This window comes from Chenopodium album, chromosome 17 (assembly GCF_948465745.1).
Source record: "Chenopodium album chromosome 17, dcCheAlbu1.1, whole genome shotgun sequence".
Taxonomy (NCBI): Eukaryota; Viridiplantae; Streptophyta; class Magnoliopsida; order Caryophyllales; family Amaranthaceae; genus Chenopodium; species Chenopodium album.
The window spans coordinates 31,429,404-31,455,414 of record NC_137850.1 but is presented as its reverse complement, the minus strand read 5'-3'; the positions used below and the strand labels follow the sequence as shown (position 1 = coordinate 31,455,414).

The following is a 26,011-nucleotide window of genomic DNA, read 5'->3' as shown; positions in this document are numbered from 1 at the left end:
CTGTCTCTGATGGTTATGAACAGGCAATTTTTTCCCGTGTATTTGCTTAGAATGCCTTGCACATTTATATCATTCTTAAAACTTGAACCAATCTACACGTGATTTCCTTTGTTTAAATGACGTTCAGTATACTCTCTTTGCATTCTGTATTATTGCCTACCTGGTTTGTATTTCATACAACCATGGTCCATGGCATTTTGGTAAAAGATGCCTTTTCTTCTTTTTTTTTTTTTTTTTTTTTTTTTTTTTTTTTTTTGTACTTAATATTTGTTTACTATTGATTTCGATGTTTGTACTAGTAGCAAGTTAGAGTGACTTTCTAGTGGGAGAGGTTGGACTTAGTACATGTGTGAATAAGGGATTATTTACTGTGAGTTCCTTCTTCGTCAGATCTTGACAGTCTTACGCTCTTGTTATACGTACTTAAACTACACTTGTAATGTTCTCCAGCGGTTATACTTGTTAGCGAGAATTACATCTCTACATTGATTTCGAACAGTATCAGTGGCCTACTATCAATAGTTCAATCAAAATTACCAATTTATCTGCTCTATGTTGATTAAACTCACATACATGTCTGATGTTTGAGTAATAGATAAGAGTTTTTTTTTTTTTTTTTTTTTTTTTTTTTTTTTTCCGGATAAAAATAAATTAAAAAATGTCTATAGCATGTCCGAGTAGTCAAGTATAAGATAGTATCTACTAACTTTTTCTGTTGATGACGGAGTCAATCTCAATTTTCTGTAATCCTGAACTTGTGCATAGTTTTACGATTTAACCTTATTAGTCCATCCTATTAATTGTTGTTCAAAATTCTCAACCTCTTCTTGCTACTGTCTTTTTTTAGTTTTAGTAAATTGTATCTATCAGGAGCTTTTTGAAGTTTACTACCAAGTACAATTTTCGTGTTGACTATGTTGTAACTAGGGGCGAAAGTTCGGTTTGCGGTGTGGTTTACAGCCCAAATCGAAACAAATCATATTAATTCGGTTTGAAATTTCAAACCACACCGCATGATATTATTATTCGGTCCAAATCAACCTTTAATTTAAAAGGGTGCAAGAATTTGAAACATTACAGAATTTTTTTTATAGTCAAACCAACGAACTGCAGATATATATATGAACTGTGTAAGCATAAAATGTAGCAAACGCCAAACATCAACAATTCAACATCCAATCCAATTCATACTGTAAAGTTATTCAGGAGAAAATGCACATGTATAGCTTCATTTTTACTGCTGTTTTTTATACCGGAATCAATTCAATTCAATGCATCACACTTTTTAACTATCGTTGGACTTACAAATAGGTAGTTGATTAACTCTACCTCTGAGGCTCTGACTGCTATATGTTGAGAGCTCATATTATCGACCCTGTATAATTGTTGTGGAATAAGTGTTAGTAGAACTGCTGAGGAGAGACCTACTTTGCTGGTCCTCCGAAGAAATCTCCCATTCTGTGAATGGAGGTTTTTTGGGATGTGGTAGGTGTTCTGCATCAGTTTCAAGCATGGATATAACTGTTGAGATGTTTGGCCTATCTTTAGAAAGTTCTTGGACACACAATAGTCCAATCTGTATGCACTTAAGAATGCTTTTCTCAGAACATGGCTCAAAAATCGCAGGATCAATTAATGTAATCATATTCCCCTCATTCCACAATTTCCATGCCTGAAAACATTAAGCCAAGATTAAACAGTGACTGCAAATTCTGCCAAAAAAAAAAAAAAAAAAATTCATCTTATACGCAAGAAAGGTTTTAAGATTTCTAAAGTTTGATCACTTATGGATCCCATCAGCATCAGAGACTGCTCCTCGCGGTGGAAGGTGGAGTTTTTTCTTCCACTGACAATTTCTAATAGTATAACTCCTAAGCTGTAGATATCTGATTTTTCCGAGAAGTGCCCCATTGTGCATTCAGGAGACATGTAACCGCTGCCATAAGAAAAATGTCAGGCAAGCTCTGAGAATTTATTGGTCTTCAGTTTCTCAATAAAAAAACAAATGCTTACTTACAAGGTTCCAACCACTCTTTTGGTGTTTGCTTGATCTTGGTTACCCCCAAATATCCGTGCCATGCCAAAATCAGAAATTTTAGGGTTGAGATCTTCATCCAACAAAATGTTACTTGGTTTTAGATCCCTATGAACAATTCTTAATCTTGAATCCCTGTGAAGGTAGAGGAGACCACGACATATGCCCTCGATAATATTGAAGCGTTTCTTCCATGATAGATGTTCTTGATGCAGGGTATCTATTTACAAGAAAAACCAGCCAGATTAGTTATTTTTAACTCTCTTTTTATTCTTTAGGGGTTGGAAGATAGGATGCAATGTAAACTCTTTAAAGAGAGAAAAAGAGATTAGAGAGAAAAAAAATTGTAATGATATGTATAAACATTGCAAGAAATGAAGCAACATAACATAATACTTACGAAAGAGAAAACTATCCAAGCTTTTATTAGGCATGTATTCATAAACTAACATTTTCTCCTCTCCTTCTATGCAACATCCTAGAAGTCTGACAAGATTTCTGTGCTGAAGTTTTGAGATCACCTTCACCTCTGTCATGAACTCTTCGAGGCCTTGTCCAGAAGATTTTGAAAGTCTTTTCACTGCTATTTCCTGTCCATTTTCCAATATTCCCTGGAACATATAGAACATAAAGATTTATACAATTCTTTGTTGGTGTCAAATAACTCACATTCCAGATTAATCAAACATACCTTGTACACTGGACCAAAGCCACCTTCTCCTAGTTTGTTACTTTCATCAAAATTGTTTGTAGCATTTCTCAGCAAATCGTATGTATAAAGTGGTGGCTCATGTAGTTCAAGTTGCCGGACTTCAAAATTGTATCTGTTTGATTGCTGCCTCTTTCCTAATTTATTTGAGTCAATATGAGAAATTTTGGAATGCTTATAACCAATATGAGTACTATTAACAGCATATATATTATTACCTTTCTGCTTCATCCGCTTTCTCAGAAAGTATATGAATATTGCAGCTACTATTGCACTTATGATTGTTACTGATGTAATAATTGCAGTCTTTTTGTGACTTTTACTTCTATCTGAAAGTAAAGTATGCATCAATTATCATCATTTCATGTTTATGTACTATACTAAGGAGAAATGAGTGTTGTTTTACCTAGCTCTGATGCTGCTAGACGGATGTAAAGATCCACCCCACCAGCAGAAAATCCCTGAGTGTCGATTAAGGCTTCATTCCATATCATGCATCCAATATTCAAATGATATGCATAAGCTAAACACGAACAGTTGGTCACACACTGACTTCTACAACCATCCTGACTAAATGCTGATATTGGCACTGCTTTGTCTGGCACTTTCATTGTCCGTAGCCTTAAAAATTTATCTTCAGTGCCTCCTTGGATGCCACACTGAAGTTTTTTCCGTCTTACACATCCACTGCTTGTATTTCCCCTTTTCCATTCCTGATCAGATTTCGGTTTAAAACCTTGCAAGCATTTGCAAGTCGCAGAGTCATGAATGCAGGAGCCAAAAACCCCACACGTTCCATACACTTCACACACGGCTGATGGAGCTACCCACCCTGCTACCCAGCTTGCATCATTCCAATATTGTTCTATAATAGTACCATTAGGCTTTACCAGATAGTTGAACAATAGAGACGTATCCTCAGGCTCAAACGAAATGTCATATGTTCCATTCCCATCATTCTCCTCAAGAACAAATCCATCCTTCAAAGTATTATCAACGTTTGGGAGTCCAATTAAATTGTTACCATCAAATGGACCACTTCGCCAGAAGTTAGCACCGTCTTTCCACATAAAGATTTGGGCAAGGCCGTTTGGGGTACCAATACCAACTGAGATACTCCCCACAGAGGGATCCGAGGAGCTTTTCCATGATCGGAAAAGGATATTTTTCTTGTTAGAAGTACTTAAAATTGTGGGTCTCATACCAGGTAAAAAGGTATCTGTAGGATGATCAAAGCTTTTCCATACTGTTGCTGGTGTATCAGTAGAGTTAGACTGCTGTAAAACCAGGTTCCCTGAATCCAGAAGCTCTGCAGTAGAATTCTTAATGACTAAACCTCTTACATTAGTTAACCAAATGATCTTTTTCTGACCATCGATCAGCTGAAGATTTCCGTTGTCAGAAATCTGCAGTACACCGGATGAATCACTGATAGGGTTGTCGCGATTTGCCACCCAAACAACAGTCCTATCAGGAACTTGGTTGAACCATATACCAACATAACGATTGGCCGAATTTGAAGGGCTGAAAAAACCAAGCTTAAAAGTACCATTTCTTGATACTAAAGATTGAGAATCCTGCAGAAACTGAGTGGTGGTGATGCTGTGATTGTCAATGGCAGAGCAAAGTTGGCAGCAAAAATAGTGTAGAACAATGAAAAAAAGCCAACTAAGAGGAGCCATTGAAGATGCTTTTGGTAGCTAAGTTGTTCTTACCTAATTTATGGATTTATGGTCATTCAAGAATTTTTATTCCTTTAATTAGTCTAAGTCATTAAGTCTGATGTTGACTATAGGTACATTATTTATTATTATTCGAGTCAATAATGAAATTGACGAGCAGCCCTACTTCCTAGATTTCGCCCCTGTTTCTTTCTTTGATGGAAAACACTAAATATTGCTCTTAAAGTTATGGTTATGGTTATGGTTATGTTTAAATTTTACCTTTCTTGGATATGAAATCAAAACTAAAATGAAAATCTGAACGCATGCAATAAGTCATTACTACCAAAAAAAAAAAAAAAATTAATCGAAATTTGGATAATTTTTGTTAGAAGAAAGAAATTTACGACAATTGACTACAACAAAAACAATCCCGTAAGTAATCCCATTTACTTGTCAAAAAAATAAAAAAAAACCCTTAATAAAAAAGAAATACTACTTTCGTTAATTTTTAGTTGTAAAAAAGGGTATTATTTGTGAGACATAAAATATTTTTTTGTCCCAATTTAAAATTAACGGAGTTAATGAGGTAGTAGTAGTCCAATTCTAGAAAGTGGAAACATAAGTACTATAAAACCCAAAAACTTGTAAAAAGTCATAATCATCCTAAGTTATGATTTAAGACTAAATTCTTGTTGTTGATTAGTTCCTAGTGTTCCCACTTCCCACCCATTGCAAAATAAGTTAATTAAAGTTGACACAATTCTTTTGTTCTCACATAATTTTTTCATTATTTCATAACTAAGTGTGGACCTTACAAAGCATTCAATTCATGGTTTTTGTTTATCTAATTTAGAAGTTGATTGAAATTTGTTATGGGTTTCCTAGTACAACGGTTTCTTATATTGGCTTAGCCCAAGTAGCAAGCTCAGCAACCTTGTTTGAATGCAATTTAAGCGTGTAATTGCCTCATAAGTCCTACTTAGAGCAACCTTTTCCCCAATCAAATATCTAGTGGCATAGTGGGGGTTGTTAGTTGTAACTAGAGATTTTATTCTATTTTTGTATATTATTTAATTTTATTTTGTCACATACTTACAATTATGTTTTTGGTAGGGTGAAGCACATGCCCACCTAGGCTTCAATTTACAGAAAATAAAGTACTTAATCATTGTGGGCAGATTTTTTTTTTTTTTTTGACAAAGATTGTGGTCAGTTTGGTGATAATGATTTTCTATCAGAAGATAATTTTTTAAAAAAACGATGGATAGTACATATGACATGATATTTTTCGTAAATTTGTACTCCTTCTGTCCTTTATTTTTTGTCCCATTTGACTTATCATGGTGTTCAGGTTGCGGGTTAAAACGTATATATTTCTTTATACGTTTAAAAATTATAAAAACATGATATTTATTATAGGATGTAATGTGTAATGTTAGTAGAAATGTTGTATTATAATAACAATACACATTACAATCCTAAATTTCTAATAATACACATTACGATCCTAAATTTCAAAACAATACACATTACGATACTATAATAAGTCATTACTACCAAAAACAATTATTAGAAATTTAGGATCATAATCTTTGTCCAAAGCTGTACATATATCACTTTCTCATGAAAAAATTTCCTGTCCAAATGCTCTAATAGAATCATTTTAAATTTTATTTTTTTATTTTTTTAAAGCTGAGCTGCTCTATTTTTGTTGCTTTGAAAATTGGTTTATAAATTATGACTACAAAATCAAATAGATGCTTCTACAAACTAGTATACAACTTGTTAATTGTTAGAAGCTAAAATAATAATTTTGACAACGTTGGTACTAATTGTATATTGTATATTTTTTTCTTCAAATTTCATTCATATGCATCCTTAAATAATTTTCTTTCTACTATTTAAATTACTATTGTAAATAATGTGGTTCATCTATATCCTTAACTGTAAATTAAATTTATACCTAATTTTAATCTTTATATGCAATAGACCATTAATTACAAGAGATATTAATTCTAAGTGTCAAAGTTGTCAGGATCGGGATCCTACTTTGGATCGATAAGAGGGGGTAGGATCGGATCGGTAGGATCGTAGAATCGTAAGATCCTACAAATTTGAGGAAATAAGCAACCAAATTGGTTAACTGTGCCTAGTACATGTTTCTTAAGTAAAAATAATTGTTAGAAAACACACTTTTGCTCATATATGATCGTTGTTACATAATTAAGATGATTTTACAAATATTTTAAAGTGTACATAGTCCAAATAGTATAAGAAAAACATAGTTCAAACATCACAAAAGCTAAAAAACTGAATAATCAACAAACTAACAACAACTACTCTTCATTATAACCAAAATTCTTATCATTGGCATCATCGAAGCTCTCTGTTCCGGATGTTCCTGTTCCTGTTCCGTTCCCGTTCCCGTTCCCGTTCCCGTTACATACCCATCAAGATCACAAAAGTCTGTTTCTAAATTTCTAGAATCATCAACCTCATTTGAAGCAACACAAGCAGCTATGTCGTCGTCGTCATCACTAATTACAAGTTGCTCAACATTCACATCTACGGGAAAGAGATTAAAGAAAGTTACTAAAAAAGCAACAATAATATGTCACTAAATTAAGAATGTTAATAAAAAAAAAAGTCACGAAATTAATATGGAGTATGAAAAAAATGCAACTTCAGCAACATGTAATTGGGCATTTGAGCTGATCAACTTACCCACCAAATTTGCCTCAAAATTAATCGAACATACAAAAATTGAATAAGTAAAAAACTAAAGTACAACAAATTACTTCACCAAGTCTCATCAATCTCATGAATTTCTAATTTCTATTGAAAAAAAAATCGACAAGTAGTGAAGTAGTATTATTTACCTTGTATATAATTGATAATAGCATGCAATTTGACTACTAAAAGATAAGCTGAGAAGATCGAATAGCATATCAAATTTGACTACTTGAGCTTCAATTTTGAGCTTTGATTCGAGCAAAGATCTATCAAGAGCTGCATTTCAGTGAGTGTTAGGTCTTCAAACAGAGAAAGGAGAAACGTTTAATCTTTTGAGGTAATTATTTTGGGCCTTAAAATAAAGATTGTATGTTTTGGGCTCTATTTAAGAGTCTTTACTTAGGATCGGTAGGATCGTATTGGGATCGCGATCCCACCGATTCCACACGATCCCACGCGATCCTACTACGATCCTGGCTCATTTACGACTTTAACTTTGATCTGGATCGATTTGTAATATCCGGATCGTAGGATCGTACGATCCTACGATCCGGATTGCGATTCTAACAACTATGCTAAGTGTATGTGCATCGCACGGGAGATAACCTAGTTAATAAAATCTACAACGAGATAAATCCAACAAGACTCCACATGACTATATAATCTCTTATAGATTAACAATGATTTATGGTCAAAGTTTTTAAAGTTTGACCCAAAGATATTATCAATGGGGCAAAATAACCTCCATCTATTTCTCAAATTACCTCCATCTATTTCCTTTGAACTTCCTATAATACTTGTAATTTTGTCTAAACTTGAAAAAAAAAATTAAAATCATTCTTATATACAATATTTCATCATATTGAGAAAAAATGTTGTATCTTACAACCAATTGTTTGAAACATTGTTCTTTTGAATTTTCCAAACTGTTGTATTATTATAGGATCGTAATGTGTAATGTTATTTAACCTCATTATTGTCCCCGATCTGTCCCTAAAAGTTAAAGTAATAGGTTGTAAAAAGTCATAATAGTAAGAACTTTACAAGATGAAACGAGTACTTCTTAATTTCTTATAATAATGTATACAATTAATAAAACACAATAATTTTTGTAGAGAGATTTAATGAACTTTAATATGGCATTAAAGTTTAAACACTAGTTGCTAATTTCCTTAACCATTATTGATGATAATGCATGAAAACTTTGAGATCTCTTTCAAGATAACAACGTATAAGGCATCTTGAATGTCTAAGTCTAACCATCCATAAATTTGGAGGGATTTCCTATCCTAATTGCATACTGCCAAGCATTGAAGGCGATCTCTTAGACCATAAGAGGAGCATATGGTATGAATCTCACCTCTGCTTTGACTATACAGTTACATGGCCTCTAGTATTTTCAGCAAGGCTGGTCCCATTCTTCACTAACTTATCTGTATTCATGCATGTTAAATGAAACTTGCCACACCAATTAATTTAGAAATAGTTTTAAGTTCCATGTTTTCAATTATTAATATATATGAAGTACTTCCTCTGTTTTTAAATACTTGCAATATTTTTCTGTATGCGGAGTTTTAGGATAAATTGGAGAAAGTAATATAATATGGAGGTAGTGGGGTAGGTGGAAGAATAAAAAATTGTAAAAAGTAAAAGTAATGGAGAGAATTAGAGGCGAGAGAATATGAAATTGATATAATATGATCATGGTGGATCCACTAGGTAAGAGAAATTAATTTAATATTGTAAAAGCTTTCCAAATAAGAAAATGGAGCAAGTATTTAAAAACGACCGAAAAAAAAAATGGAGCAAGTATTTTAAAAAAGGAGGGAGTACTATACAACTATAGAAGTACAACTATTTTATATGTACGAATAACATGAAATATTGCAAAGCTTAATAGTTAAGAATTTGGTGTACTTCGTGTATTTTTGAGGTCATGATGAGATCAAAAGGATGTGGATGACATGAAAGGATAGTGACACATGTCACCTTGATTTAAACGATAATAGAGAACAACATTGACCTAACCTTAATTCTCAATGGGCATGGTCAGTGCACTAATGTGTAATACAAATAACTCACGATTAAAAGAACAAGACCATATTGAAAAGAACAAGTACGAACATACAATTCAAACCCAAATAGCACATTAATTGTAATTTTAATTGAGCGCACTATGAGCATTGTGCACTCGAATGCACCATTAGTTTTGCGATTTAGGAATATTTTAAAATTTATTGTGCACTTGACGACTTGGTCCAAAATGCACCATTTTTTTGGGAAAATCCCAGGTGCATGATCACCTCTAGGTATAATGATACCTAAATGCCGAGTAATACATACTAATGAATTAACACTTGCTTGAGTAGTATTTAGGTATCGTTATGTTAGTCAAAGTATGATGTTGGCAAATATTTTAGTCAAATTGGGACTTTATTTTAAAACAAATGGAGTATATTAATTGTCTATCTAAAGGTTAGACGCGAAGAACCTTGTGGAATACATAAATCTATAGCGTATATTTAGTTGTGCTACAACCAAATTGCCCATTTAGCTTAGCTAGAAAATTTTCACTTTTGCTACCAGCAAAACACATGTATTTCACTTTTGATACCGGAGAAAATTTTAATTTTATTTTGTTACCATACAAAAACAAGTTTGTTAAAAATTGCTACCACTTAACACTTCCATCAGTTAGTAATTCCGTTAGTGAGATCCAACCACCCTCACTATCACCTTCTGCCCACCACTCCCTCCTTAGCCACCCTAACTGTCTCCCCGTCAAACACCAAAAACTTAAAAAAATTTAAAAAAGAATCCAGCCACCCTTAAAAAAGCCCAGCTCCTCCTGTCAGCCACCCTCCCCCCTGCTGGCGGCCAGCGCCCAAACCTACGGCCAGCGGCGTCGACCCCATCCTGCTCCCTTTCCCCCACCAATGCAGCAACCCCCCTCCCTTTTCCCCTTCTTGTTGCTTCGACCAAGGGCTGGCCCTTACCATGTGCAGCCTGAGCGGCTGCACAGGGCCCAAAATCTAATGAGGCCCCAATTAGTTATAAATGCTTATACTTTTTATTGTACTCTAGTTTTGTAGGAGTTTATAGGTACTGTAATGCGGAAAAACATGAATCATATTCATAAAGCACCTAATCCCAAGATTGCATGCATAACACACAAACACATAATCATACCTTTGAAGCGTGAATTCCACGTAGCAATTCGATAGGCAAATCAGGGAGAGAATAGAGCCCCAAGCGTTGCTTCTCTACTTAGTCCAAGGGATTCGAACAAGTAGTCCACCAATACTAGATTGGTCGAGTGAAAGGGAAAACCACGATCACCACCTTTAATGGACTGAACCGACCACCATGAACCACCACCACCACACTGGTGCTAAGGGAGGAGGAGAGAGCCGTGAGAGAGAGAGGAGTTTGTGAGGGGTTGGGCTTGTGTTTGATAATTAAGGTTTAATCAAACTGATCACAGAATTACAATACTGAAAACCCTAGGCACTTAGTCTATTTATAATCCCATTATAATTAGACTAAGTCACGAGGCCCAAAACCCTCCTTATTCCTCCATATGGCCGACCATACTAGGGGATGAGGCCCATCATGGGCCTCGTCCTCTCGTGCTCGATCTAGGCCCTTTGTGTGACCTTATATGATCCGTCTAATTGGGTTTTGGCCTATTTTACTAGCCCAAAGATCGTTAGTACCTCTAGCTATGATATAACGATGACCCAAATGTACGAACTTAATTATCTCCATAATTTGATCCATTTATATATCTAGTAATTGCACATGACAAAGACATGAATCCTTCAATCTCCCACTTGTCTGAGACAAGCGTGCAATATTCAAATTCCTTAAGTCAATGTGTGTCGATTTGATAATATGATTGCATCACATGTCGAGATCATATTAATCCACAAATCGTTTCTTGAAATCTGAGTTCGAATTACAAAACCAAATGATTACTGAGTAATGCATTTGAACGCGACCACATATTTTCTGAATTCTCCCTCTTCAAGCAGCCATGACACATTCCCTAATTTAATAGGTAGACTCAATCCAATCTTGTAGCAACAAAGCTCCCACTCAACTTTTAAAGTAACCAGGAAACATCCTTTATAATTTCCAGTTACGGGTAGACGTTTGAATGTACCACAATTAAATCAATCATTGAATGGAATCAGTGTTCCACTCATGTCAAAGGAATCCACTAATATATCCGGAGGTTCTATACTTGAACTTCAAAATAGGTCAATAGTTCGATCATGCATCATTCATGCATATCCAAGTGATTGACAGAACATCACCATGCCCCTATAGCCCATGAAACTGCGCTATCCAATCAATCTTACATGTTAGTCCGTTTATTGAAATCATTTATGTCCACTTTAATGATTTCGAACTAGGAACTTAAATAATATATGAATTTTGTTTACCAGTGGGGTTTCATTCACCAGGTCATCATTCACTTGTTATTGTTACTAGAGGTTTCAGGTTTGATTCTAACAAGAGTTTTTTTTTTTTAATTTTTAATTTTTAATTTTTTGCAATCACTTTTCCAGTTTTCCTTTTACAACGACAATTTTTATATGCTCATTGTTGGTGTATATATTTGTTTTTTTGTATTCGACAAATATTCTGTATTAATCTAGTAATATGATAAATAAAAATTAGCAAAAAAACTTAATTGTGTAAATTCAACTAATATTAAAATTTTATTTTGGAAAGAAATTTGTACATTTAAATATTTTAAATTTGTGTGATAAAGTATATTTAGTTAAAGTATCAAGGGTAGAGATGCAGTACAATATATAAGACGTAGGATCAAATTGCATTTAGATACATAGTGTCATATTCTCTGGTGAATTTTTCCTACACCAATAATAAGCATTTTATTTTTGTTTAAAATTTTCATTTTGAAACAATGAATTAAAAGAAGGGCCTTGTCATATTTTAATTGCACAGGGCCTCCGTTATGATTGAGACGACCCTGCCCCGCTCAACACTAAGCCCGAACCGGTAACCACCTCCCACCCCATTCGCCCCACCAAAATCGGGCCCCTTCCCCTTACCCACCACCGAAATCGACCCACCTTAACCTTTTTGGCCACCCCTAACCCTAAACCACTACATGAAACCACCCTAAACGGGTTTTAGGGTTATGGTGGTTGGGGTCGGGGCAGCAAGAAGGGGAAAATGAAAGGGGGATGAGCTTCGTAGGTGGGGGAAGGGAGCGACGTGGGGTCGTTGGCGCCGGCGCAGCTTTGGGCGCCGGCCTTGGCAGGGGGAAGGGGGGAGGGTGGCTAACGGGAGGGGCTAGTTTTTTTCTTTTTTTCTTTTTTTATTTTATATTATTATATTCTGTTAAGTGGTAGCAATTTTTAACAAGCTCGTTTTTGTGGTAGCAAAATAAAATTAAAATTTTCTCCGGTACCAAAAGTGAAATGCATGTGTTTTGTTGGTAGCAAAAGTGAAAATTTCCTTTAGCTTATTACTTATTAGCACGAATGAACCAATTATTTTTGCTTATTTGCATGTGAATGATTTAGTTTTGCATTTATTACCTATATCTTGACCAATTGGCTCAGTTCGTGCAATTGAAAATCAAGCGAATGAATTTTCTCATTTTACATTAAGACTTACTCCCTCCGTTTTAGAATGATGTTCCTGTTGACGTAAATCAATCCAAGTTTTTACCCATCTTTGACAGCAAATATCTTTAAGCTCACACTAGCAAAAATTATATAAAAGTTAGATATTAAAAATGTACTCACCAAGACGAATCAAACTAGATCCCACATGACTATATTTGATCTTATATAATGAGAGAAATTTAGAAAATTCTCTCTTATTTTTTAAAAGTCAAAGATTTCAAAAAGGAACATCATTGTGGAACATAGGGTGTATTGTCTTACAGCTTACTATTTGAAAACATTGTGCATGATAATAATTATTTTTAACACGTTAGAAAAATCTATAGTTAATGTTACTCGTAGTACATGAATAATGTAAAAAGAAAAATTGTGTCAATTGTATATTTGTATAGAATAAGGTAGCATTTGCACATGGTTTCAGAAAATAATAAAGGTAGCATTTGCACATAAGCTAAATCAATTGGTCAATGGTTATATTGTGCGAGTAAAGGTATTGTACGAGTCCAAATTCACGGTGAGACAAATAAAGTCCAAGTAGATGTTTGAACATCTAGACTATTAAAACTTAGATATAAATTCATAAGCATATAAGTTTTTGGATATTTCATACGGAGTACAAGTTATTGGACATATATCAATTTTTAAGTGGATGGACTCATGCAGAAATGAACTCATCCGATACTTTAGTACTCGGATATTTTTTTTAATTATTTCATTATTATTATTATTAATATTTTTTTTTATAAATTTTGGAAAAAAACATAGATGGCACGGATGCCGTCTACTTTTTGAGGCCAAGTACTTACAAGTTTGAACACTATTATGGCTGTCTTGGGCTTATGGTTGTATTGAACAGGGCTTAATGGGCTTGGCAATTTCCAACATTAGCAATTCAAATATGTCGTGTCGATGACATATTGCTCATTGGAAATAGCATTTCGATGTTAGAGTATGTAAAGGCCTGGCTTGGAAAATATTTTTCAATGAAAGACTTGGGAGAGGCTCAGTACATATTGGCAATTAAGATCTATAGGGATATATTTAAGAGGATGATTGGATTGAGCCAGAGTACTTACATCGATAAGGTACTGGCACGATTCAGTATGTAGGAGGCCAAAAGAGGTCATCTACCCATGTCACATGGCATAACCTTAAGCAAGAAGCAGTGTCCAAAGAAACCTGATGAGCGAGAAAGGATGAATCAGATTCCATATGCTTCGCTTATTGGATCAATCATGTATGCCACGATATGTACTAGGCCAGATGTATCGTATGCCTTGAGTGCTATGAGCCGATACCAATCAGACCCAGGAGAGGCGCATTGGACTGCGGCCAACAATATCCTAAAGTACCTGAAAAGGAACAAGGATAAATTCCTGGTATATGGTGGCTCAGAAGAATTAGTTATTGAAGGTTATACCGACGTAAGCTTCCAAACAGACAAAGACGATTTCAAATCACAATCTGGATATGTGTTCTGTTTAAATGGAGGAGCGTTTAGTTGGAAGAGTGCCAAGCAGAGCACAAATGTAGATTCTACAACTGAAGCCGAATACTTGGCAGTTGCTGAAGCGGCTAAGGAGGCAGTTTGGATTCGTAAGTTCGTTAGTGAACTTGATGTTGTACCCTCCATCAAGGGTCCAATAGCCCTCTATTGTGACAACAATGGAGCTATTGCTCAGGCTAGAGAGCCAAGGGATCATCAGAAGATCAAACATGTCAAGTAGCGATTTCACATGATAAATGAATGGAAATTAGAGGGTGAAATCAGAATTTTTAAAGTTGGAACGGGCAACAATGTAACCGATCCACTTACTAAACCTCTGCCTCAAGTGAAGCATAACAAGCACGTTGAGGCAATGGGAATCAGGCACGTTGGAGATTGGCTTTGATTTCCCCGTTTAGTGTTTTAATTGATTTTGAACATTTTAACGTAAGACACTAAGATGAACCATTCAGGTTTTGGAGTAATTTAATTTCATACAATTTTATCACTCTGCTTCTATTTAATTGTGGTTTAGGATTAAATATTAAGTCCATTCGATTACGAGAATATTCAAAATAGGGTATCAAGACCAGTCTTGGATAAAGAAACACCTATTACGTGAACATTGAATATTATAATCGAAAATTATCCCTAATCGAGGTCATTTAAATGATGGACGATTAACGACCGCATGAGATTAGTGTGTAGTTTTATTTATAGTACTGTTTCTTGTGCTACAAGGACATGATTGTCTTAAATCATTTGCACAGGTATTGGTTTAGAACCATACTGGATCGACCTATGAGAATACTTTAAGAGATTTATAAATCGTCATAAGTATACTTCTCATTATAGCTATCAGAACCTCTTTCCTCGACCATGAGTATTGTGAGTTCTCTTGTTTGAGTACTAGTCCTTTCAAACGTCTATCGTGCATGGAGATTATGACGGCAACACTCGGGCGGCTAGGTCCTCTTAGTAAGAGAAGCTGACATTGCAAGACTGGGAATGTCCCCCCTACTAACAATAGGGAACATGTCTTTGTTGTTTACAAGGCCTCTCAAAGAGCGAGATTGTGAAAATGCATGGCCGTGCTCGGATGGATTTTAGAAATCATCTGTTTATTGACAGTCAAACTCGGATTTCGAGAAACACTTCTGGACGTAATAAGGATGGAGAATAATCTTACCTTATAGTTCATGAAGAGACATTAAGTGACATAGAAAAAGGCTATACACTAAAAGCACACTTGTCTGGAAGGACAAGTGGGAGATTGAAAGGAATGTTTTCCTTCGAACAAGTGTATTATTCCGATAGAGGGTTCGGAGCTATTAGAAAGCTAATTATTCAGTTAGGTCAAGTGATCGGAATGGCTAGGTGGAGGCCGCTTCCGATTAGTAATATTAATGAATAATTAATATTACAACTTAATCTTGCCAGAACCCTTCGGGTCACACCCAAGTAACTAACGATCCGACACGACGAATTAATTGGGAAGGAATTAATGAGTCGTTCGAGTAATATGAATTTAGACGTCGGAAATCGAGCTAGGAGCGTCGAGACCGAGCGTCGTAAGTCGAGTCGAATTAATAAAAGACGAGACGGTAAAATTAATAATTAATCAACAAGTTACCAAAATACCCCTAGCATTGGAATGCCCCGATCAAACCGAGTGGTAGGGGCCAATGGTGCTAGCATGCGCATCGCACCAAGGCAATGGTGCTAGGTGTGCATGGCTATTTGGCTGCTGGCGCATAGGTAGCCTAGCTAGCAGCACCGGCCCCACGCACGCAAGTAGCAGCCCGCATTGGTGAGGGGCGTGCTGCGCGTATGTGCGTGCTTGGTGCGCGCCATGCTAGCAGCTAGCGCTGTGCTAGCATGCAAGCAGCCAGGCGCGCATGCCTTGGCCAGCGCCCTGCAAGCATGCGTGGCTTGTTGGGCCAAGGGCAGTAGCAGCCTAGCCTAACACGCACGGGGCAGCAGCCCAGCCTAGCACAAGGCCTCTAGCTAGGCGTGCCTTGGTGCCCAAGGCTGGGGTGCCACGTGGCGGCATGGGAGGGCAGCCGGTTTGGGAGCCTTGGGGATCAAGTATTGGTCCCCCCCTTCCCTTGTGGTCCTTATCTAACCTCTCCTCTTAGAATGCCACTTGTTGATTAATTAGTTGTTTGCTATTTTCTTTTATTTTTTATTTAAAAATAAAAAGGGGAAAATTGATTTTACCAACTCTCCCACATTGATGAGAGAGTGGATTTCTCACTTGAGTTTCCCTATAAATATCTCACTTGGAAATTGGGAAAACTCACTTGAGTAAGAACTCAATTAGGCATCTCCACTTGAGAGAAAACCTATAAGTTCATTAATTACTCGAGTAGTGTTTTGGTCCGACTTGGCTAACCTCCAAGTACGAGACCGGTCAGGGTCGCGTTGTGGGTGGATATCGTTGGAGGGCGTTGCGCTTGTGAGGCTTAGCTTTCTCAAGTAAGAGCTCCGTTGGTCGAGCGGAGAACGCTACAAGGGTAATTTAGTCTTTTCTCTAATCTTGTTATTTATGCATTTTGGTTATATTAATTGTGAGTTTTTCCTTGGGCTCGGGTTTTATTTCCGCGGTGAGTTAGACTCATCATAACCCAACACTAGTTCGGGGATAGGTCAGACAATGAACGCCAAGAGTTATCGCTGTGTGCAGTGCTACCGGTTGGGTGTTCCATTGTTCTCTATCACGACGTCGTGCTCTGCTTGTTCAAGGGTTTTTGCTGGGGATGTTTTCGGTGATGATGTGGTGTCATGTGCTGGTATTATGGGCAATAAACATGGGCATAGTGTTGTTCGAGATACCCTTGTTGATGTTTGCTATTGGTCAGGGATTTCAGCTAGAAAGGAGGTGGACATTGGGTTATCTGGAGGGAACGACTGGGTCCTCAGACCTTCATATATGTGTTACTTTATTCTTGGGACCGTGATCGCGATGTCTTTGTTAACTTGACAGGGTCTTCTTCTTTGACACAGTCTGGGCTATCTGACTTTCTTCCTGGATGGGTAGTGATTGATGCGGCCAATCGAAAGTGGGTCAAGTACGAATCTAGTTGTCGAGCAATTAGATATGGCTTCCTTCCTTCCTTTCTCTTTCTCTTCTTTTGGGGAGTTAGAAAAGGAGGTTGTTGCATTGCTGAAGCGAATCCAGAAGTTCTCGAAAACTCAGGACATTAGGGCACGTGCTGTAGCTCATATCTTCACTAGGATAAGATTTACTATAGCTAGATGAGTGGGGGCCTAGATTGTATCTCGGTTTCCCACTAATTTTTTGTAGGTTGTATGACTTTGTCTATTTTTGAGATATAATAATAATAATAATAATAATAATAATAATAATAATAATAATAATAATAATAATAATAATAATACTCCGTATTCATTGTTCAAATGGTTATAACTTGAATAGAATTTCTAGATCATGTAAACGAATATAATTCTTCATTTTTTTTCTTTGTTTTTGTTTTATTTTTTAACAGCCAAACTATTACATTAGATTAATTTCACAGGCATTAATTAACACGAAAATAAAAAATTAAAAAAAAAACTATTAGTGGCAAAATTTTGAACTTCATTTTATTATTCATAATTACTAATCCATAGTTATAAATCATTAATCCATAGTCAAATATTTCAGTTTAGCTCCAATCAGTTCGGTTAAGATTAGTTCCAATAAGTTTAGTTTAGTTGTTTGTAGTAAATTGGAACAGACCCTTATACTTAAAATCCTAATCATGAAGAATATCTTTAGATTTGTTTTGATCGATAATTTTATAATATCAATTTTTTTATAATTTTATTCATTAAAAATAAAAAATATAATCAATTAAAAAAAATAAACTTTGACAAGCATGCAATGAGAATTGTTGCAATTATATATATATAAAAAAAATAATATTTCCTCCATTTTTTTAACCGTTTGACTTTTACACTATTCACACACTACACATTGACTTGCTTTTTTGATTTATAGATACGATAAAACATAGTCATGTGGGATTTTGTTCGAATCGTCTATATGTATATTTTAACAATATCCACTTTTAATAATTTTACAATGTTGATAATTAAAGTTATTAAGCGTTAAAAACATGCTTTGGCAAGCGTGATAATAGAAAGGTGTCAACTAAAAAAAAAAGAGGAAGTATATGAGTACACTTCTTATATTTGATAAGAATGAGGGATAACTCAAGTGGCTAGGGACCTTAGAGTTTCCCTCCGAATGGCAAGAGATCTTGGATTGATTTTCATCATTATCTTTTTTTTTTAAAAATTTTTTTTTTATTAATTGAAGAAATATTATTTATCTAAATTATTCTTATCTGTCAGCCCTTAAATGCTGTTTGGGAACATGCATAAAATCGTTTTATAGCAAAATAATTTGTTTAGAGGATCTTTATATAGTGATCAAAGTATTTTTTTTATCACCATAGGCAATTCCACGTGGCCCTCTCTAGGCACCAAAAAATAATGTGGTCCCTTTATTTTTTTTTTTTGCCAAAATTCATTTAATTGCTTTTCTAAATAGATAAAAATCATTTATATGGAAATTAGAAAATAATTTTAGAAAAAAAAAGAAAATTCCAGCCACCTTCTCCACCAGCCCAACCCTGCCGCGACCACTAGTCTGCCACTCACTGCTGGAGACCACTGACATTAACCTCTGACCGCCGGCGACACTAACCAAGCCTCCTAACCTGCTGGCGACCGAAGACACCCTTCCCCTTACTGCTAAATCATCGGTGACGCCCCAACCGAATTGAAACCCCATGAAATTAACCCCACCATTGTCCTTCCCTAGCCATGAAATCGGTCCCATCACTTTCCTCCACCACAAAAACTATGCCCCTCGCTGTTTTGGGGTGGGGGAAAGGGAGATTGACTGGTTTCGTGGCTGGGGAAAGACTGTGGCGAGTTTCGGGCTACCGATGCAGCCGGTGGGTGAGTGCGTCGGGGTAAGGGTGGAGAGAGGGGGGTGTCGGCCACCGAGGCAAGCTTATCGCTGGCTAGGGTGAGGTGAGGGGTTAGTTGGCTGGTGATGAAGGTGGCGATGGTTTTTGCTCTTTTATTTTTTCCTTTTTTAGGAACTTTAATTAATTTTTTTTCAATTTAGTTATTGTCGTGGTTATGGTTAATTTTTTTTAAGAGAGTGGTTATTGTTATTATTAGTATTATTAATTATTAATATTATTGTTGTTGTTGTTATTGTTATTGTTATGGTTATGGTTATTTTTTTAATTAATTATTGTTGTTGTTATTGGTATTTTTTTTATAGAAAGTTATTATTATTAGTGTTTGCTTTTTACATAAGTTCAATTATTATTATTAGATCTTTTTACTTTATTTACTTTACTAGTTAATGCCCGAGCTATGCTCGGATTTTTCATTTAATAAATGGTTGAATTATCTTTATGCATAATATGAAAAATTATTTTTTTTGATGATTTTTATTTTATATTTTTTGAAGGATCTATGATAATTAATCAATTGATCGACAATACAATTGAATTTTATCAAAATTAACAATTCTTTCGTCTTTTACTTGGTAAAAATTGAATATAATATTGTAAATATTAAGATAATAATTTTTATCATATCTTCTATTTTATAAAACTAACTTCATTTTTTTTATTAAATTACAACAACATTTAAAAAAAAAAACAAAGTTTTTGGGCGGGAAATTTTTTTATGACGTGCTTACATGTGTATTCTTCGGATATTTTTGGGGATTACTTTAGTATAGTATATATATTACTTGATTTGGGAGCTTCAATCAATTTCATTATTATTGTTGTTATGGTTGATTTTTTTAACAGAGTTGTTATTGTTATTGTTATTGTTGTGTCAAAAAAAAAAAAAATTGTTATTGTTATTATTATAATTATTATTATATCTTAAAAATAGACAAAGTTATACAACCTACAAAAAGTTAGTGGGAAGTCGAGATACAATTTGGGCCCCCACTCCTCTAGCTATAGCAAATCCTATCTTATTGAAGATATGAGCTGCAGCACGTGCCCCAATATCCCGAGTCTTCGAGAACCACCGGATCCTCTTTAGTAATTCAACTGCCTCCTTTTCTAATTCTCCAAGTGAAGAGAAAGAGAAAGAAAGGAAGCCATATCCAATTGCCTGACAACTAGATTCGTACTTTACCCGCTTCCGATGAGCCGCATCAGATCAACCACAACCCGTCCAGGCACAAAGTCAGACAACCTAGATTGTGTCAAAGGAGAAGACCCTGTCACGTCAACACAGGCATCATGACCACAATCCCAGGAATAAAGTAACACATCCGCAGGTTTGAGGGCCCCGTTGTTCCCTCTAGACAACCTAATGCCAACCTCCTTTCTAGATGAAATCCCAGATCGATAACAAACATCAACAAGCGTATCCCAAACAACATTATGCCGATGTTTAATACCCACCATACCAACACATGACACAACTTGTTCACCGAAAATATTCCCAGTGAAAACCCTTGAACAAGCAGAGCACGGCGTCGAGACAGAGAATAATTGAACACTCAAGTGGTAGCACAACCCACACTAGTAAGTCTTTGCGTTCATCGTCTAACCTAACCTTGAAATAGGAATTGCCCGCATCCAAGTAGAGGTGTGATCTTCCTGCTGCGATTTCCACAATGCTGATTGTCGAGGAGATAAAGAAAAGGTGGATTCTGTAGTAGCGGTAACCATTGTGAAATATATATCTGCCAATTTCTTCATGAGTTTAGGGCCAGCGACCTCACTAGGATTACACAAAATGTCAGACTCAACCGTTTTTTTGATGCACTGAGCCGCCTCAAATGTACTAGGTGGACAAGTACGCAAGGCAAAGTAGAGTTTAGAAATCAAACTTCGGTACATGCCCTAAGCAATAACAACTCACACTGAGGTTCATCAAGCTTAGCAACCTTATCCATAAGCGCAATGGTCTTGGTCACCCTATGCATCACAAGCTCACCACTAAAACCAGGATCGGAACTAGCGGGACCTCCATGATAGGAATGGTGTCCTTCAAACAAGTGTATTATTCCGATAGAGGGTTTGGAGCTATTAAAAAGCTATTTATTCAGTAAGTTCAAGTGATCGGAATGCCTAGGTGGAGGCCGCTTCCGAGCAGTAATATTAATGCATAATTAATATTACAGCTTAATCTTGACTGAACCCTTCAGGTCACACCCAAGCAACTAACGATCCGACATGACGAATTAATTTGGAAGGAATTAATGAGTAGCTCGATTAATAAATATTTAGACGTCGGAAATCGAGATAGGAGCGTCGAAACCGAGCGTCGCAAGTCGAGTCGAATTAATTAAAGACGAGTCGGTAAAATAATTAATTAAACAACTATTTACCGAAATACCCCTAGCATCGGAATACCCTGAGCAAACCGAGTGCTAGGGGCATTTGGTATAGCCAAGGTGGCTAGCATGCGCACCAAGCTGAGCCAAGGCTGGCTGGTGCGTGTTAGCGCACCATGGCTAGCAAGGCTGCCAGCACATGGCTAGCAAGCCATGCTAGCATGTGCGTGACAGCCTCAGCAAGCTAGCAGCGATGCGCGCATGGTGCGCCAGCCAGCAGCACATGCCGCAGCATGCTAGCAACAGACTAGCACGCATGGCGCCACGACCAGCCGCACACAACAACAGCGTAGCGCGCATGGTGCTGGCCTGGCGTGCTGCGCCCAGCCACGCATAGCAGCAGGCCAGCCACACACCAAGCGCCAACAAGGCTGCTTGGATGCCTAGGCTTGGCCTGCCACATGGCAGCAGCCTATTGGGGAAAGTGGGATTATATGGCTGGTTTATAGGGAAGCCTTGGGGATCAAGTTTTGGTCCCCCCCTTTCCTTGTGGCCCATACCTAACCCCTCCTCTTAGTATGCCACTTGTTGATTAATTAGTTGTTGGCTATTTTCTTTTGTTTTTGATTTAAAAATAAAAGGAGAAAATTGATTTTACCAACTCTCCCACATTGATGGGAAAATGGATTTCTTACTTGAGTTTCCCTATAAATATCCCACTTGGGAAATGGGAAAACTCACTTGAGTAAGAGCTCAATTAGGCATCTCCACTTGAGAGAAAACCTATAAGCTTATTAATTAATCGGGTAGTCTTTTTGGTCGGACTTGGCTAACCTCCAAGTAGTTGACCGGTCGGGTCGAGTTGTGGGTGGACTTTGTTGGAGGTCCTTCCCATTTGTGAGGCTCGACTTTTCTCAAGTAAGAGCTCCATTCGGTTAAGCGAAGCAGGCTACAAGGGTAATTTAGTCTTTTCTCTATTCTTGTTATTTATGCATTTTGTTATATTAATTGTGAGTTTGTTCTTGGGCTCGGGTTTTATTTCTGCGGTGAGTCGGACTTATCTAAACCCAACAGCGGTATCGGAGCCTTGATCATTTATTTTTTTAACAAATAATTTTCAAGGTGTTTTAATGATTTATTTTTCTTGTTTATGTTACTAATTTGATTAGCAGCTCGGATTTATTAATTTTAAACCCATTTTAAAGTTGATTCTTGGCCCCGAACCCAGATTTTCACCCAAAAATAGTGAATTTTGGGTGGAAACAGCGTTCTGGAAATGTTTCAACCCTTTACGACTGTGAAAAAGCCAAAATCTGACAAGAAATGCCTTTTTTCGATGGTTTTTCGTTTTTGACGAAAATTTTTAAATTTTTTAACCTTGAATCTTAATGGCATATATGGTGATTATGTATATGGTTCTTTCCTTAATGTTTCTGCAATTTTTGACCTCTTTAAGCATGGTTACTTTGTAGTAATTAGTGCTTGAAAGATTGGTTAAATTTTCACATAATTGCAAATCCATTGCATTAAGTGTGAAATGTTTATTCTTTGAGGCTTCTAAGTACTAAAGATCCAATCTTTAATTTGTTTAAGTGATTGGAACTTTGAGTTACTAAATTCCATGAATTTATTGTTGAACTTTTGATTTAATCATGTATTAAGTTGATTGGAATCATAAAGTTTTAATCTTGTGATGGAAATTTCATTTATCTTCATATTGGAAGATGTAATTTTTCAAGGATTCACAAGTTAAAGTTAGAATCTTTATTTGAATTTTTATGTTCATAATTCCAACCCCCCCTTTAATTTTGTCAAATCTCATGGTTAATTTAAATTAATTAAATTAATAGTGAGTATTGCCCTTATTTATTTTGTTGCATCAAATTGAACCAATTTTATTAAAGAATAGTTCTTGGGAATAATTTTTGTTTTGTGCACTTTGATGAATTTTATTTAAGTTGGACTTGTAATAATATTTCATTTTGCTCATTAAATTAATTCTAAAATCAATTTGGAATTAATTAATTTAAGTCACGTAAAATTCTGTTTTAAAATCCCGAGGCTTTGGCACGAAAACCGAGGCGAAACCACCCTTGGCTAGCCGGGCTACACATCAGCCCGCATGTGGCTGCCAGGTGTGCGCTGCCATGCGTGGCTGCTGCCTGCTTACCAGCAGCATGGTGTGCCATGGTCAGCCATTAAGCCGCAGCTCAGCACATCAGCAGCAGCTAGCAAAGCGCGCTGCTGTGCGCGTATGGCTGTGCGAGGCGTGGCTAGGCATGCGTGCTGCTGCCTTGGTGCGGGCAGTGAGTGTGTGTGCGTTTTGGTGCGTTGCGAAAGGGGCAAGCAGCCTTGTGCGTGCCGCCTTACACCTTGCAACCCGCAGCAAACGCTGCTAGGCTTGGCACCTAGCAGTGCTGCGTTGGGGTGGTGCGGGCGCACGCACCAAGCCGCATTGCTCGGGGCTGCTAAGCAGCCTGGGCTAGTAGTGGCGTGCGCCTAGCTTGTTTAGGTGCGCGGGCTACTTGCGTGCGGTTGGCTACGCGTTTGCAATTTTTGCCGTTTTAATTATTCTAATTATATTTGTTTTAATTATTTTAATTAAATTTTTGAGGCTAGGCCTCGGTTTTTTAACGGCATTTGCAAAATTAATTTTGGCAAAATTTTGGGTTTACCGGTTTAATTAACTGGATTAATTAAGATGGATGCGGAATTTAGTGGGAGCTTCAATTTTAATTGCGCTAAAGTTCATAATCGGTTAAACAACTTTGACTATTTTTAATTAGGTGCGTTAATCGGATTAACTACCTAAATTAGTTACTAGTTTACACGTGTTTGTGCATTGTTACTTGTTTATCGTTGTAAAATGCATGGGCCATTCACAAATAGTGAATGGATGAATGGAATGTTTATTCTCTCACAGGTTTTATAAAATGGCAACTAGTGGGGCCCGATTAGGATAGAAAATGCGGATTGCGTTCCGTCATGTATTTTTGTAAATCTAAATACGGTCTGCGAACTGTTGAGTATTTTTGTACCTTAATATTTGGATTAATCCTAATCGTAGATACTATTATTTGCATTATTTTAGTTATGTCTTGAAGACAGAGGTTCTTGGAAGACGAAGCCATGAAGTTGCAAAAGCCATCGTCCCTTGAAGACTTGAAGACTCAAGGGGTCATGCTAGTTGCCAAATGCATCATTTATTTATGTTTTCGATATATATTTATGATTATATATATGAATTATATGTCAGATGCATGTTTAGGATTTCGAATGTTACGATTAATTAAGTTCACTTAAATCAACCAACATAGAAACCCTAGGTCCCTAAAATATTGAGTAAAATTTTCCATTCCAAAACAACACTTACCGACCTATTGAGAGTAGTGATGGGCTACGCCAAAGAAAGGCATCACTATTTCTCCCTAGGATATGTAAGGCATACCGAGTATGCAAGTTGGTTTTGGTTATACTCAACGATATAAGTGATGGAGTCATAACATGTCGTGGCAATTTGGATAAGTTGTTGAGGGAGCATTAGATGCAATGATTTATCTAACCAAGAGTGGCTTGGAGCCATTAGCAAAGAGTTGCTTACCTTAGAATATTGAGTGTTAAGACAAGCCAAAGCATGCTTAACTATTCATTGTTTCTTTGGATCTTGGAATCGACTTATTCTCACAAAACGGGGACAATTTAATGTGTGAATAAGACTTCTAAATAAGTTTGATTAATATGCATGATTTCAATCTGATTTAAGTATTATGAATGGTTTTTCATTTCAAATTCTTTCAATTATAGAACAATGTCTGCAAATAACTCAAACAACCAATTCTCGTTGCGCTCAATTCTCGACAAGGAGAAGTTGAGTGGGCCAAATTTTCTTGATTGGCAAAAGAACTTGCGTATAGTTCTCATGCAAGAGCAAAAGGAATATGTCCTTAATGAGGAAATGCCCGAGGCTCCCAATGAGGAGGTGACTCAGGCTGCCCTAAACCGATGGAAAATTGCCAATCGGGATGTCAAATGCATCATGTTGGCCACAATGTCTCCCGACCTTCAAAAGACTTTCTTTGAGAAGGAGACAGCTTTTGAGATCATTTCTGAGGTGGAGAACATTTTCCAAGAACAGGCCCGAACTGGGAGGTTTGAAACCCACAGACAGATCCTTGAGAGCAAGCTCAAGAAAGGAGAGTCAGTCAGCCCACATGTAATCTAAATGATAGGATTATTTGAGAACGTAGGAAGGCTTGACGCAGGGTATTCAACCGAGATGGAAATTGACATCATTATCCACTCACTGCACAAAGGCTATGATTAGTTTAAGATGAACTATAACATGCACAACATGGAGAAAACCCTCACCGAGCTTCATGGTA

General features: G+C 36.5%; 1 protein-coding gene and 1 long non-coding RNA gene across 2 annotated transcripts; both read right to left on the bottom strand.

Moving 5' to 3' along the window:
* Positions 1-382: 382 nt before the first annotated feature.
* LOC145589563 (G-type lectin S-receptor-like serine/threonine-protein kinase At1g11330) lies at positions 383-4,495 on the bottom strand. Its single transcript, XM_081646184.1, has 7 exons — positions 3,151-4,495; positions 2,963-3,073; positions 2,727-2,881; positions 2,436-2,646; positions 2,018-2,255; positions 1,789-1,936; positions 383-1,672 (listed from the first exon to the last, which is right to left on the bottom strand). Exons 1-7 carry the CDS (start codon positions 4,424-4,426, stop codon positions 1,367-1,369), a joined length of 2,445 nt encoding a protein of 814 aa, XP_081502310.1. The 5' UTR covers positions 4,427-4,495; the 3' UTR covers positions 383-1,366.
* Positions 4,496-6,585: 2,090 nt separating this feature from the next.
* LOC145589564 (uncharacterized) lies at positions 6,586-7,700 on the bottom strand. Its single transcript, XR_014101754.1, has 2 exons — positions 7,288-7,700; positions 6,586-6,973 (listed from the first exon to the last, which is right to left on the bottom strand). It is a non-coding gene; the product is annotated as an uncharacterized LOC145589564 (long non-coding RNA).
* Between the last annotated feature and the right edge of the window lie 18,311 nt (positions 7,701-26,011).